The 15,400-nt window shown below is 48.2% G+C and overlaps 1 protein-coding gene across 1 annotated transcript; it reads right to left on the reverse strand.

Annotated features, from left to right (window-relative positions):
• Positions 1 to 767: 767 nt before the first annotated feature.
• Irf4 (interferon regulatory factor 4) lies at positions 768 to 14,966 on the reverse strand. The gene is made up of 9 exons (XM_041632963.1): positions 14,920 to 14,966; positions 13,500 to 13,747; positions 12,403 to 12,589; positions 11,486 to 11,574; positions 10,745 to 10,889; positions 9,034 to 9,141; positions 6,540 to 6,893; positions 2,978 to 3,090; positions 768 to 1,025 (listed from the first exon to the last, which is right to left on the reverse strand). The coding sequence occupies exons 2-9, from the start codon at positions 13,713 to 13,715 to the stop codon at positions 885 to 887; spliced, it is 1,353 nt and encodes a 450-aa protein (XP_041488897.1). The 5' UTR covers positions 13,716 to 13,747; positions 14,920 to 14,966; the 3' UTR covers positions 768 to 884.
• Between the last annotated feature and the right edge of the window lie 434 nt (positions 14,967 to 15,400).

Here is a 15,400-nt window from a genome sequence, read left to right on the forward strand (position 1 = left end):
GTCCTGATAGTTCCCAACCTGCACAAAAGCTCCTCCCCTCCAGTGTTGCCATGGAGACTACAGATGGCCAGCAAAACAAATAGAAGGGGAAATGGCACAGAACTTAAAAAAAAAACAAAAAACTACCTCTAGTATTCAGTCTCTTGATTTCTAGATCTCTCTCTCTCTCTCTCTTCCTTCCTTTCTTCCTTTATTTCAGAAAAAAATAATAAAGGGAGACAAAAATGCTTTGTAGTCATTGTTAGAAAGAAGGACATTAAAAAATGCCCCATCTTATGTATCCCTGATGCTTTTTGTCTCAAGTATGTGACCATAGAGTACACCAGCTGGCTGTGAGGGAAGGCCAAGGAGAAGGAACACACAGGACACAGGGTCTACTTGCAGAGACTGAGTGACAGGGACATTGCAACCTAGGCTAAGGCTGAGAGACATGATCCCCGCCATTCCGGAACACATTTTTCTGTGGGTGGGCAGGGTAGTCTCCAGTATAGATTTTACTTTCCTGAGAAATGGACTGCTTAAGTCTGCCTTCTCTAGTCAGGGATTCATGCCGACAGTTTTCCAGTCTGCAAGCAAAAGCCGGTCTACACCAGGCTCAAGCCGGCATTAAGTACATGTAAACACATCACTGGTCAGATCAGGTTTCACAGTTATAAGCCAGGGCAGGGTCACCAAAATACCAGCACTTGTCAAGACCTGGATGAGAGTCACTCTTCTGGGACGAGCGCCACTGTTGAGCAGATAGAGTTGTTTTTCATCACAGATCCCTGCTGGTGGTGTCTTCAACTGTGAAGCCACTTGGTAGATCTTTTGAAAAAAGGGTGCGTCAATCAGCTGCCACGTCAGAGTATATACAACGAAGCCAAATCCTTGGTGTGGCTGGTTCACTCTTGAATGGAAGAATGACGAACGGATCGGTGGTAATCTGGAGCACTGATGTGTTCAGATAGATCGTAGCCCCTTAGGAAGTGTCCACTGTTTTGTTGAGCAAAATAAAACAGTTGTCTGGCTAGCAGAGGTTCCACCTTTAATAAGACAGTTTTTTAAAAAGAGACATTAGTAGATGTGAAAAAGCATTCTCTTAGCACCATACAGTTGAAGCGTCAGGAAATGACCCTCAGACTCTAAGCACAACCCCAAGTTGTATGAGGTAACATAGCAAAAACATGTTCAGAGCCATTTGAAAAACCAGTTTTGTTTGCACTTACAACACCTGGAAGACCATATCTTGGAAACAGTATTCTTGATTTTATAATTGAAGCTGAATATGGCATTTTTCAAACCAATTGTCTCTTGGAATTTATTTGACTGAATGACTGGACATTATCAGGTGATTAAATTAAAGTTTAATTAACGGGGTAAGTAAAACTCAGGGTAAGTTAGGTTCATAAGTTTGACAGGGAGAGGGGGTCACCCTGAACAGATAAAAGACCATGCGATATGTACAGCTCTGAACCACAAAGAGAGGGTTCACCCTGAATGACTGGATGACTGTGTAGTATGTACAACTCTGAACCACAGGGAGAAGACAAACACTTGAACAGCATTATGGCAAACCGTGGTTCACTGGCTCTGGTGGATCTAGTTTGTTTGTGAGCATAGATCACATTCCCAATGAAAGCCAGCCTTCGCCAAGTCAGGCTGAATGATCTCTATCAACCAATCACATATGCATTAAAACTTTTCTTATTTGATATACAATGACCGATATGACTCCTCTGTAATCACTTACATGAATTAAGTCTGTAATAAGACAACAAAGAGAGTCCGTGATTGGACGCCTGAGTATGTTTTCCACCTATGGACCTTAGGGCAGCATTTTGAGGCCCTTTGCCTATAGGCCCGCCCTTGCTTTTCCTTGTGGAGCCCCACTGCATCCCAAATTCCTTCAAATCAGATCGAGGCAGGAATTTCCACACTACTTTTTAAATGCTGCTTATCAATGCTAGACTCACCCACTAGATTACAAACTTATTGTATCAACCACCAAATAGAACTGAGGAAATGCCCAAGTCCAGGATTATAGTTGCTTCTTGGATTTTGTTTTGCAATCAGGAAGGGAGGCTGAGTGTTCAGCATCAGTGCCCCACCCCCATCCCCAGCTGGGTCTGGAATCCAAGGCTTTACCAGTGCTGGACAACTGTTTACCACTGAGTTGTATGCCCGACTTTTAATTTTTACTAAGAAATACTCTCAGAACTAAAATCCCCTTTGCATTTGGATATCGTGGGTATTTGGAAAAGTAACATTAACTTGGTACTGGATACTTTTCTAGACAGGCAATAGAGGAAAATCTTCCAATTAAAAACATCAGGTATTCAGAACTGCTTTTTAGTTATTAAATGAGTGTTAAACATTGTCTAAATAAATCTGCTATCTTTTCCTCACAAAAGATATTTACAGGCCACGGTTGCACACATCTTAAACTGGACTGGGCGTAAGGACAGACTGGCCTACCTGGACTCCTGGGAAGACTTAGGCTTCCTCCACAGACCTCTTGTCGAACTATTAAATAACTCCCCAAAGTACCACAGAAAAAAAAAAGAGGTCCTCGGAACTATCTGGAGGGAACCTATGTTATATACAACAGGCAGCTTCCCTGTGGGGAAAGTTCTTCCCCACAAGTAAGCTCTACTAGAATAGACAGCCCTTTAAAAGCCCACAAGAAGCAGAGAGGTCAGAGGGCAGCTCTTGGTACCAACTGCTTAAAATTCCTCTAGAATGGGAGATGAAGAATACCGGACACACAGAGCCTCGGGTTGAAGGCATCCACCCTGTTGCTTTGGTGGTGACAGACTTTGGCTGGAAGCTTGTCACCCTGAGCTGTGCTGCTCACTGGAGCCTGTTTCCTCCTCTGCTATTTTAAGGGCTGCGTTTATTTTCCCAGGTGAGTTGACGTTTGCTCTTCGCTTGCCACTTCTCTAAAAGGGACCGCTCCACAGTGTGTGACTCGACAGTGATGTAACTGGGAACTCACATGAGCTGTGATGAGCTTCCTCTGCCTCTGGGGGTCTGGAAACTCCTCGCCGAAGCACAGGGTCACCTGGAATCTCGGTGCTGGCCGGCCGTGGTGAGCAAACACTTGCAGCTCTGGGAACCCACAAAGGAAAAAAGAACTGCTCAGACATCTGGTAAAGTGGGCAGAATGGAAAACAAGAGCTACGTGTGATTCTGCTTTGGGGGAGCCCAAGCTCTGTTTACCTAAGTCTAGCTTTTGGGACAGACCCCAGACACAGAACCTCATGTTCGAATTCACATGTGACCTCATAAGCTCATTTTACTTGAGGAACACGACCGAAGCGTGAAAACTTGGTTCTGCAGCACTGGACTCATGGAAATGCACAAGGTGAGAGAAGGAAGTGAGGGAGGACAGAAAAGACAAAGAAAAGTAGCCTTGTTGAAGCAGACAAAGAGCACAGGCAAAGGAGACATTTGAACTTCAAAAGGCAAAACCTTCTGGTGGCCTGAGGTTATTTTTAAACACTGCTGCCCTACCCGTGGTGGCCACGTGGTGTTTGGGCACCGAGGGCATCTGTCTCCCACACCAGCTGTTGGCAGTAGTGTCCCACAGGGTACTATGTCTAAAGCTCCAAACCATGACCTGAGTAGACTTCAGTCTCACTTTGGGGACAGAATGATGACGTAAGAACGGCGGGTAGGTGGGGGTGGGGGAATGAGGGTTGATAAACCCCTCCGGCAAGGATGTGCCTGCTGAGGGTATTCCTTCTTGAGAGACGGGAAACAGAGAACATTGTTGAAAAGAAACCTCTCCCTGGCCGGGGGCACTGCTGCTGGCCGAGCATTTGCCTTTGCCTTACCTGTGCAAGGCCCGGGTTCCACCCCTAGCACTGCTAAGAACAAAAAGAAAGCCGCATTCAATCACTGACATCAACCCTAACTCTTCCTCCTGGCACTGGGTTCCCAGGTCTTGTCTTCATAAAACTGACAGAAAGGAGCTGCCCTCCTGCAGAGCAGCCCTGAAGACTCTGCCCTTATCTGATATGAATGCTCAACCCTGTAGCGTATAGGGACTGTCCCTAGTAGGGTGCAAATCCTGAATGGGTAGATATCAAAGATTTCCACTGCTCTCTGCAACCGAAGAGCTTCTAGAAGCTCACAGAACCGACTTCCTGCTTCTCTTTCTCTTTCTTCTTCCAGAATTCAAATCAAACCCAAGTGGTTCAGTCACAGTGTGTAAAGGGCATAGCCCTGAGCCTGGGAGGACACCCACACCACAGGCTAGTCAGAGGAGCAAGTGAGGACAAGTCTCCGAGAAAGCCCACCTCAGCCAGCTAACTCAAGAACAAGGAATCCCTAGGTGCAGAGGCTCTTCTGCCGCTTGGGGACTGTGGAGGCTGTGGATGCCAAAAGAACAAGTCCCACTACAGAAGGGGGAAACAGAAATGAACAGTTCTTGCTTATGGATAACTATAAGTCCGAGAAAGTAAATTTCCAGCCAGTAGTGTTCTTTCCACTGTGGCACCAGCCTCCTGCCTGGATCCCCAGCGGGAAAAAAAATAAAATCAAGTGTACTTCCCAGCCCCCCACTCTGGCAACCATCATTGTTCTGGGATTCCTCAGTCAAGCAGGGAATTGGTGGTAATCTTCTGGTGGGGGGGGGGGGCGCATGAGGACTTCCAGACCCCGGTGCTAGCATAGGATGTGCGGATGACCATCCCAAGAAGTTGCTCTTTTTTGCCTTAGACTACAAACGCTAGAATTCACCGCAAGGGAAGCAAAACAGTCTTGCCAAGCTCCAAGGGTCTTCCCTATACAGCTGCCTTGGAGCCTGAGATGGTTCCCTTTTAGTGCCCCAACTCTTAGAAAACGGTATTTATCAAGGAACATGCTATGCTTTGGGAAATAAAAGAGTCTTTGGATGAACCTAAGCAAATGCTGGCCACCGAAGCTCAAAAGACTGAGGAAATGCCGCTAGCACCAAGAACTCTGGGACTTGTAAGTGAATGGAAGGAAGAAGCACATGGAAGCTTCAGTTGTCTTCCCTGTGTACACATCCAAGGTAGGGCGAAGCAATATTGGAGAGATAGTTGGACTCCCACATGACAACAGCACCAGTTAGAGCATCTCAGATAAGGAGTTATCCTGTGTGCCCGCCAATTAACACACAGATAAAGAGAATGCCATGCAATATAGATAACAACAGAATATTACTAAGCCCTCATAAAGAAGGAGGGCCTGCAAGCTGTAACGACACAGAGGAGCCTGGAGAACATCACGCTAAGTGAAATTAGCTATGTATCCGAAGACAAATACTGCGCGACACCCCCATGTGAACTCTCATAGAGTTGACCTCATAAAAGTAGCACTGGATGGTGGTCACCCAAAGTGGGGAGTGGATAGGAAGCTATGGGTCAAAGAATATAGGCTCTCACTAAGACAAGAATTTGCTGAACACAAGCTCAACAATGGTATATCCTCATGACTACAATAATGGACCACATGCTTGACAATAGCCGAGAGTAGATTTCAAGTAGTGTTCTTGCCAAAAAAAAAAAAAAAAAAAAGATAGGCATGCAAGATGATACACCTGCTAACTAGTGTGATTTACACAGTGTAGATGCTTTCTAAGCTACCCTGCTGTGCACGGATGAAAGGAGCAAAACCAGTTCAGGTTCAAGAAATGGAAAGCACAAGAAAAGTCAGAGGTGTGGATTGTATGGGAAGGGCTTCAGGAAAAAGCAAGCTCAAGATATGATGGGGAGACTGGCAGCAGCCAGCAGAGCAGCCTACTCCCCCAAAGACATCCTGTCTCAGACAGCTAGGGAAACGCTCTGGATGGCACCCCACAGTGGCATAGAGAATGACTTCATGGAAGTCAGCTTGCGGCTAACTTAACTAAACAAAAGCAAAATGTAAACAATAAGAAATACAGGTTCTGGAAAATATGATTAGAAGCCTTTATGTGCCAGAGATAAGGCCAAGCTTTCTCAGCGTGTCCCCCCTGCTGAAGCTGGTCCTTACACTCTCCACCTTGGTCCCACCTGCAGTGTGGCACTTCCGTAAGGGTGACACATCTTCTGACCAAGAATGTTAACAATATGCTTCTAATCTTCTTCATTTTTCTAGGACCTCTAAGAAGCTGTAGTATCAACAGATAAACTTGCAAAGAACATAGAGCCGGTACAGTGGAACCTTGATGGTGGAGAGGCATGAGCTGCCAAAAACCCACATTTTACTTCATTAGCCAGGTGTGATGGTGCATCTCCAGTTCTAGGCCAACCTGAGCTACATAGCTCTTGCCTCAAAAGAAAGACTGACAATAATAATTATAACTTAAGATATCACCCTGCACCATAGTATATTCTGGCCAGGTCATAGGGACCCTCTTCCTGGTCCTCTATTAATAAGGGGAACACACAACAGACAAATATAAGACATAAGTCAAACAGAAACCATATTCCTGGGTGAGCTCATAATCTCAGGAGGAAGACCCCTGCCTGGGCAGACTCCACCATTTGGGACCTTCCAATGCCAGCACCCATCACCACCTCCATCAAACAGGTTGTGAGGTATATTACCTGATAGGAACTGCTGCGTGTCAAAGAGCTTGCAAGTCTGGTCTCTTTCTAGTTTGTTGGGCCGATCGCTACACAATGCCAGGGGCCCATCCCAGTAGATCCTGCTCTGGCAGAGTCTTTTGGCATAGAGCCCATCTGGGGCCATCCAGAGGACCAGTCCCCTCTCCAGGTGGCTCAACAACTTTTCGATGTTCTTCCTCTGCCCATTGTCCTCTGGGTAGGGGAACAGGACCTGGTCCAGGTTGCTGACATCATAGGTATGTCCGTGGGAGATCCGACAGCCTTCGGGACTGGATGTGGTCAGCTCCTTCACTAGGATATCCCGGTAATAGAGGCAGATATGCAGCCGGCAGTCTGTGAAGAGAACTCTGGAGTCAGTGTTGATGGACCTGGGGCAGATACTACAATGCTCAGAGGCCCAAAGACTCAACGACAACACTGATATGTGTAGGTGGAACACTAGTGTCAAGATGCTCCATGAACAAGCAGGAGGTTGCAGGGCCAAGGAAGTCTGGGAGATGTGAGCTGCCCTTGTCCCCTGCAGATTCCTGGACCACAAAGAAACTGGAAGGAAACTTATTTCTCTAGCATGACCATTTTCAAAGGTTGATGTGGTCATTTACTCATCTTGGGGGAGGGGTGTATTGCTTGGATTTCCAGCCCATTTTTACTAGACAGCACCTCTATGTGGGTTGGTTGGATGATGATGTTAGCAGTGATGGCATTTTGTCTAAAATAGGAAGTAACACCACTGAATAGGAAGTCATTTCACAGCCAAATCCATTTTAATTTTGAAGTTGAACCCTAAGATTAATTTCACTAGTTAAAAACTACAGAAACATCTCAGAAGACAAGTCAAATGTATCGACAGCTCTGAAACTTCCCTAACGTATCACCATGATGTCATCTAAGTAAAAACAAAACAACAACAACCAACCAGCAAACTCTCATGTACATATGTTGGAAGTAAGCAATGAAATTACGATTTCTGGGCCATGAAAAAATGATACCTTTATTTTCTTATTTTTTTTTTATTTTCTTTGGGTGGGAAAAAGGAATTGACGAGAAAATGCTCTAAGAGCCAAAAATTAATGTTAAATCTTCTAAAATGCCTCTAAACTTTGTGTTCAACTTTGAAAAGAACCCAACAACTATATTTTCTACAGCTTTAAGACATTATTGACAAATGATTTTATTGTTTCAGAAACCGCTTTAGAACACCACCCACAGTCTTAAAGGGCAGGCTGGGTGTGTAAAGGGCTCCCCAGGCAGAGACAGATACCTGTGGTGGGGGTTGGAGCCCAAACAATGCCTGGAAAGAATGGCTTTCTGAAAAGTGCACCCCGGGTTGATCATTAATTATGCAAACCAGAAAAAGAAACCCACAAAACCCTTGTATTCTTCAATGGCAGATTCTGACGCAGCCCACATCATGGTGTCTCCCATTTCTGCTGCTATAAAGAGCAAGTCAGTCAATGAACCCAAAGAGAGGGGGCGTTGGCCATCTGAGGTGACTGGCAGGGCAGGTTTCATTTCATTTAATGTCACCAGAGTCACCAGATTGCAGAGCTATAAACAGATATTTATTTCCTACTCTTGGGGCACTCGTACAAGTCTTAGGTGTTCCCGAAGAGGGTATGGGGCTTTCTAGACTCAGTGGCAAGCCTAATGCTCACAACTGTCCCTCTGCTGCTCTTAAGTGGCTCACAAAGTCCCCCTGAGCATCAGAATTGGAAGGAACTAGGTATCAAGATTTATTCCTCCCTTATGAGCAAGGGAAGTACCTAAAACTGTTACAATTTAGTTGATATTTTCAATCTCAGACTTTTAAGGCAGCCATAGGCATGGTGGGAATTCTAATGTGCAAACTATCTTTAATATTCACCCATTTGAAAACATACAAAAAAATCATCTAAAGATTAAATGGACATAGGCTGCATATTTCAAGTGTGTTGGGGCTCCCTTAAAACAGGTAGGCATCTCTAAGCTCAGGCTTAATTAGTAGCAGAACTTTAAAATCAGATCAAATCCATGCATGATCAGAAATTCTGTCGAAGCTGCAAGGGAGACAGAGCAATATGGTCCTTTGGGGGGCATAAGAACTTCTCAGAGACCAGGGTCCAGAACCAGCATTCCCTGGAAGCAGTTCAGGACCACCTGTTTGTGGCTAATGCTGAAAGGACAGACAGCATTTGGAAATGAAAAGCCTTATGCCTATGAAGACTCTCTGCTCTGTGATGTTGGCTGGAGGAGGAGCCTGGCTACACATTCCTGGAAAGCTGGGCAGGTAATGGAGAGGTTAAGGACTTCATCCAAATAGTGTTTGGCTAGTTGGTATTCCTGCAAAGATTAGTCTCTGTGATATTTGCATATCCTGGGTGAATGTCCACTCCAGACCCCAGGGCCGGCAAGGTAAGAATCTAAATCCTCACCCAACCTACCCTGAGGAGAGATGCCACTTCCCTGAGAGCCTTAAAGGAAGCACTACACTCACCTGAGAGCGCCAAGGCTTCAGCAGACCTTATGCTTGGCTCTATGGGGATTCCAGGAGCCTGGGACTCAGGTGGGGCACAAGCATAAAAGGTTCCTGTCACCTGGCAACCTGTGTTTGCAAATAAAAATCAGTTGATGTCTAAGCAGAAAGACCAAGTTCAGGGGGGCTCTAGAGTTGGGAGGAGTCACGCCCTGTCACCTTCCAACCCAAGCTTGAGAGGCTCCCAACACCCACTGCCAGCAGAGCACATGATTATGAGGCAAAGGGCAGAGTCCAAGTTCAGTGGGGAAAACGCAGAATGGCGCGGAGGAAGGAATTAGAGCCCAGCCCTGGTGGAAATGTGGAGCTCTCTGCTTATCCCATCAGCAGGACCCTGGGGCCTGGGTGGAGAGGGATTTGCACCAGCCCACACATCACGTTTCCAGCGGGGCCAGAGTTCAGATTTAGATACAAGCTGGTTAAAAACCTAACAAATTGTTCAGTCATCATTTATGCTCCTTGCTGGTTGTAAGTTTTGGGGAAAACTGAACCATGTTCCCCGGCAGCCCAGAAATTATGGCACACTAAACCAAGAATAGTCTAAGCAAGTATGGAATGCAGGTGCTGGGGGGGGGGGCAGTGAAACTGTGACAAGGAAATGATTCCCAGAATAATCTAAAAGGACTACATGTGTGGTGACCTGTGTCAAGACTTCTATTTAAATAATAAACTTAGAAGTCCTAAAAGTTTGGTTGAAGCCCAACCTGGTGGTACAGACATGTGATCCCAGCTGCTCAGGAGTTCAAGGCAAGAGGTTCAAAGAGTGATCTAGCCTGGGGAATTTAGCAAGACTCTCCCTTAATGCACACAATTTAAAAGGGGTGCAGGGTGCATCCCAGTGTTCTCGCCTGAATAAATACCAAATGATCAAAGCTTCGCCTAACAGAATTTGTGGACTTTTCTGTGTCCGGTTAATTGGTGGGTTTGTTGTTGTTGTTTGTTTGTTTGTTTTCTGTGGGAGTTCCTCTAGCATCTGGGGACCCTGCAGGTCTTCTGGAACTTGTAGAGAAGTTTTGTGGATTACTTGTGATCTGTTCCTCCCTTAGTACCAAGAACGGCTACTAATGACTCACCACTCAAAAGCCATGAACTAACAGTGATCTCCTGAAGTCCCTGGAAAGGTGGGCTGGGCACAGTTTGTAGTATGGTCCCTTACAGGAGAGTTGGAAGAAATAGACTCGGGAGATAATATGGCTCTCTATCAGTAATAAGGGACAATTCAGAGGGAAGGCTGACAAAAATCTGCCCCTCTGTCCTAATATGACAAAGAAAACATGATGCTATGGAGAGTTAAGATCATGTTAGCCAAACAATTGAAACAAAAAACAAATAGACAAGTTTTATAATTGACACTGGGCACTTGTAGATACACACGTGTTTCTCTATTTATTAAAAGGGGGCATTTTTCAGCTGCTTGAAAGGATTTCTGGGATCTTTTAATTAAGTTTCCACACAGAGTGATACTTCTCATGGCTCTCAAGACTTCAGCATCTTACAGGACAAGGCAAGAGCCCGCCCCACAGTCCCCACCCTCCCCAGTCTTCATGTGGTGTGTCTCAGCATCTCTGTGGAAGGGGACAGCCCTATGGTGCTAGCCAGGAGGGTCACCCAGGGGTGCCCACACCCTGAGCCCAGGTTGTTCTTCTGTCTCCTTCCCTGGCACATTCCTTACCATTTTCACAAGATGGGCCTTGCCAGTGGTGGCCGCGGGGGCCGAACGTCACAGGACACTGATAGGGGATTTCTGGGTGTGGCTGATCAGGAGCATAATCCCTCCAGGTTCTGTCGTGAGGTGGTATCATGTAATTATGAACCTGCTGACAGAGCACAGGCATTGCTAAGAGGAAAACACCTTTTTCTGGCCAGCAGCTAACTCATCCTGTCCAAAAAGTAGTTTGCACTGTCTATCACAGTAGGTAAGAAACAGCCATAGAGGGTCTAGGGGCACAATGGGGACATTGTGTTAATCTGTGATTTTTGTAAAGTTTCATCATATGGCCCTAGCACGGCAACAAAAAAGCTGCAGTGCAGTCTGCCCTTTGTAAGCCGCCAAAGAGAATGAAACAGTACTGTAATTCACGTCGGGGAAGCCTAGAGAAGTCAGCTGCCCTGTGGTTTCACATGACAAGGTCCTACTTCCAAATTCCTTGACTTCCACAAAAGGTCTCATTCCCAGAAGACTGGCCATCAGTAGAGAAGCGTATCTCAATAGGTGGGACACACCAGACTCCCCAACTCAACCACCAGGGAGAGTGAGACCATGTTGAAACCGAAACATCCTCTCCGGCCAGGGGTTTGTCCTAGCCACAGCAAACAGCAAGTCCCGCTGTTTTCATTTGTGTTTTCCCCTCTCGGTGGAGCCGGTCAGAAGACTCAGCCTAGCCTCCCACAAGCCCAACAGTCCCCCACATACCTGGGCTGGCAGTGAGCCATAAGGCGCTGTCATGGGGTAGGGGTGGCCCATGGCCATCTGTGTGTCTTCCAGAGTGAGCTGTTTCGCTCCTGTGTGTTTGGGGAAGAAGAAGAAACAGCACTGAAAGAGGGAACTGACTTAACTGAATAGCAAATCTTAGAAAAATACCTGAGCATTTAATTCTTAGAATGCATAGCCACGTTAACCCATCAGGTGTTTTTTTTTTTCAAGCAATTCCCTCCAGCTATTATTTGTCTGTGCTGTTAGACTGTTTAAACAAGTTTTGACTTGTGCGTGACAGCCAGAAAAAGAAACAGCACGCAGGGCTCTGTGATCCACCGAGTGAGTGGTTTCTGGCAGTGAGATGGTGCCTAGCTGAGGCATCCTGCCTGATTGGAACAAACACATATTCCCCGGGCTCTGATCTAGACACACCAGTTGGAATCTTTGAAAGAGGAAAGCATAGATCTGAATCTTCATAAGTACCCCAGCAGGCCGTAAAAACTTTGGCATTCTTATTACAATAAGTGTGAATATTTATGGGGTGTGCAATGTGCTTTCCCCTCTAAAAATGCTTAATTATTAGAGGATATTAGGTAAGTAAAACTTTAGTGGACCTTGCAGTTTTTGTTTGGAGATTTGGTTCACATCCTAACTGAATGGAGTAACCGGAACACTTTAACGCCTGCATGGGCATACCCACACCCCCACCGGGCTTAAAGTCTGAGATGTAATCTTAAACTAATACCACAGGGTTTTCACTCATAACCCAGAGAGCATGGGCAAAGAGGCTGCTGGGCTTGGCCATGGGTCAGGAGGTAGCAATCTACAAAACAGAAGGTGGCCCAAGTAGGAATTGGGATCTGTGAGTGTCAGGCTGCCTCTACCCTAAGATCTATATCGGGGGAATCCCCTACCTTTTTTGGCTCCTTCTGGAACAATCCTGTACACCTTGTACGGGTCGGAAATATCCAGCTGGCTCCTCTCTACCAATTCCTCAAAGTCATTGCTCTTGTTCAGAGCACATCGTAATCTTGTCTTCCAAGTAGGAGGATCTGGCTTGTCGATACCTTCTCGGAACTTTCCTTTAAATAGCGCCCAGGCCTAAGAGTGAAGAGAAGCAAAAGTCAAAGGTTAGGTCTTCACAAGGAATTTACAAATTGTATTTCTGAAAGGAAGATTGTCGTTTCAGCTTGGCTGCTGCCCGAAACATAGAACATGATACCGGATTCCGCTAAGGTAAGAACTTCTCACCTACGACCCTATTGTGAGATAGGGAGACCCTCGCTAGTGTGGACTCTAGGTGCCCAGTGCCTGCATCAAGTGTGGATAACACTAAGGCTTGCAGAGCTGCGGAGGGGCAGGCCCCAGAGAGGACATCTACGAAGTCACACTGAGGTACTTTGAACAAATTCCCGCAGGAAGTCCCCTTCCCCTACCCTGCTGCCAGGTGGAGGCTGGGGGCTTCACAGTTCAGTGAACCAACTCTCTGGGGACCTTACTCACATGCGTGTGTGTGGGGGCGTCCCAGAGGAACACTTGGAATAGACAAAGTTACCCAAAGAACAAAAACAGAGATGGAAGCTTCCAGAACTAGAACCAGACTACAGAGGAGCCCAACCAAAGAAACAAAACCCAGAGAAACTCAGAAAAGTAGAAAAAAAGAGACAGGGTAGCCGAGAGTGGTCCTAGTAGTCGGTGGTGACAGTGGCAGGAAATAGCCTAGGGGACTATGTAACAGGAGCCCCAGCCTTGGGGCACCTCTGCGCCCCAGGGATGCTCAAGTAAGAATGGGGACCTGGTTTCCGATGGTGTAATCACCAGAGAGCCTCTTTCCCTTCTCCTGGGGCTTCTGCCAAGCAGGACCTCAAGCTTGACGCTCAGGCCTCTGCCTCGCGGGGCCCACCCGACCTCCCGGTCCCTTGCTCTGGAGGTACAGACAGTCCAGAGAGCTGTCTGACTCTCCTCTCTTCCCCCACTCTCTCCCGCCCTAGGATCCCCGATTGCCGGTAACCTTGAAGAGGGCGGCGTCCTCTTCGCGGTTGTAGTCCTGCTTGCCCGCGTGCTTCCACGGGATGCGGAAGACGCTCTTCTCTTCGTTCTCCCACACCAGCCCGGGGTACTTGCCGCTGTCGATCTGGTCGATCAGCCACTGGCGGAGTTTCCCGTTGCCGCAGCTCACCGCGCTCATGCCGAACTCTGCGCCCCGGCTGCCCGCCTCCAGGTTCATGCCGCGTGCCAATCTCCTCCCGAGCTCGCGCACTGCGGGGAGACAAACTTCCCTGCAGCCACCGTCGCATCTCTCTCGGGGCACCCTGATCCAAACCCTTGCAGTGACCACGAGGCCCCGGAGTTCCTAAGGCTGCGAGGTGCTCGCGTGCAATTTCGCCAGAGTCCCCCAAGAGAAGGTACTTTGGCGAAGATGTGGAGAGCATCCCTTGGCGCGCACCACCTCGCCCCACTGTTCACTATTTTAACGCGCTCCCCATCGCAAGCTCCTAGAGACACAACTCTCTGAACACTCCAAGTCTTGTGTCATCCTGGGCGCCCCGTTTGCCTGCTCGCTCCTCTTTGCCGGCTCCTTTCACCCCACTTTCCCCTCACTCTCTTTCTACCCTCGTCCCCCTCCTGGGGTTAGGCTTCTCCAGGCGCGAAGGACCTGACACGTGGACTAGCCCTTGTCCAGGTCCTGGCCCATGGTAGATGTGGAGCACCTCGCTCTCCTCTCCCTCAACTTTTTCCTTCTTTTCTTTGACATCCTCACGTTGTCCCCGGGATAACGCCAGGCCTACCTACCCAGCCAGAGACGGTTACTTGGGCCCTGGAAGCAACAAGTGGAAGTCTGGGTTTGGGGTCAGCAGCGCAGCCAAAAAGTGGGAGATTCCAGCCTGCAGAGGGTCGGTGCGACCCCAGGCGGGAGTTAAGGCAAATCTGGCAATACTGGGTGCTGCAGACAGCACCAGCTCCCCTGCGCGGGAAGCGAAGGAGGGCGTGGGGAAGGGGTTCTGAGCGCCCCAAGTTTAGAGCTCCTAGTTCTCCTTGGCCATTAGCCTAGGAATCACGCTGGAGCCCTCAATGAGTTTGGGTCCGTATGAACCAGGATTGGGAAAGAAGTTTCCAACGGAAACAACACAGGGTCAGTGGCTGTCCCACTGCGGGCAAGCTGCCGCCAGTGTGTGCTCCTTTGATGGTAAGACAGTCCCGTTAGTTCGTCCCGCCCAGCCCGTGGGGATGTTCTGGGCGTCCAAGTAGCCTCACACAGAACACACAGTGCACATATCCCGGGTCAACGCAGAGTGGAGGGAGCCGGTGGGACCCCTATCTCGCCACGTTCCCTCAGGGATTGGGCTCAGGGATGAAAGCTGAGCTTTTCGTTCCCGCCCTGTCCTGTCACCAGCATCATACTCCTCCTTCTGCCCGACTCCAGGCCTTACCTCACCAGCACTCTGAGCTGAGGGCAGCAAAGGGTCCCAAGTTCAAGTGGTGAAACTCGGAAAGCGAGGTGAGAAAGAGGAACTTTATAGAGCCGGGGCGGGGCTCTGCGCTGGGCGGGGCGGGGCGGCTCCGCCTGCGAAGGCGTGACTCGCTTAGACCGGGCCAGCCCTCCATCCCTGCCTCGTGCCAGGCCAAAGGAAGGTATCCGGCTGGGACAGGAGCTTCGGATTGTAGCCCACAGGGTCAGGGGCTGTCCCCCTGCGGACAAGCTCTGACTTTCTCCAGTCCCTCCAGGGGAGGGAGCTTGGGACTCTGACACACTCGGAAATTCTCAGTCCAATGGGACAGTCACTATGGCCCGTTCCAGTGGAGGACAAAGCCCAGAAAGGAAATCTCCGCTAGATACTAGAATCTACACGGAGACTAGCTGCTAACTAGTAACCGCTGATCTCTATCGGCACGACCAGGGCGGGAAGCGGT

The sequence above is a fragment of the Microtus oregoni genome, unplaced genomic scaffold (assembly GCF_018167655.1).
Source record: "Microtus oregoni isolate MIOR12 unplaced genomic scaffold, Mior012 000042F_ref0000377, whole genome shotgun sequence".
In the NCBI taxonomy this organism is placed as follows: domain Eukaryota; kingdom Metazoa; phylum Chordata; class Mammalia; order Rodentia; family Cricetidae; genus Microtus; species Microtus oregoni.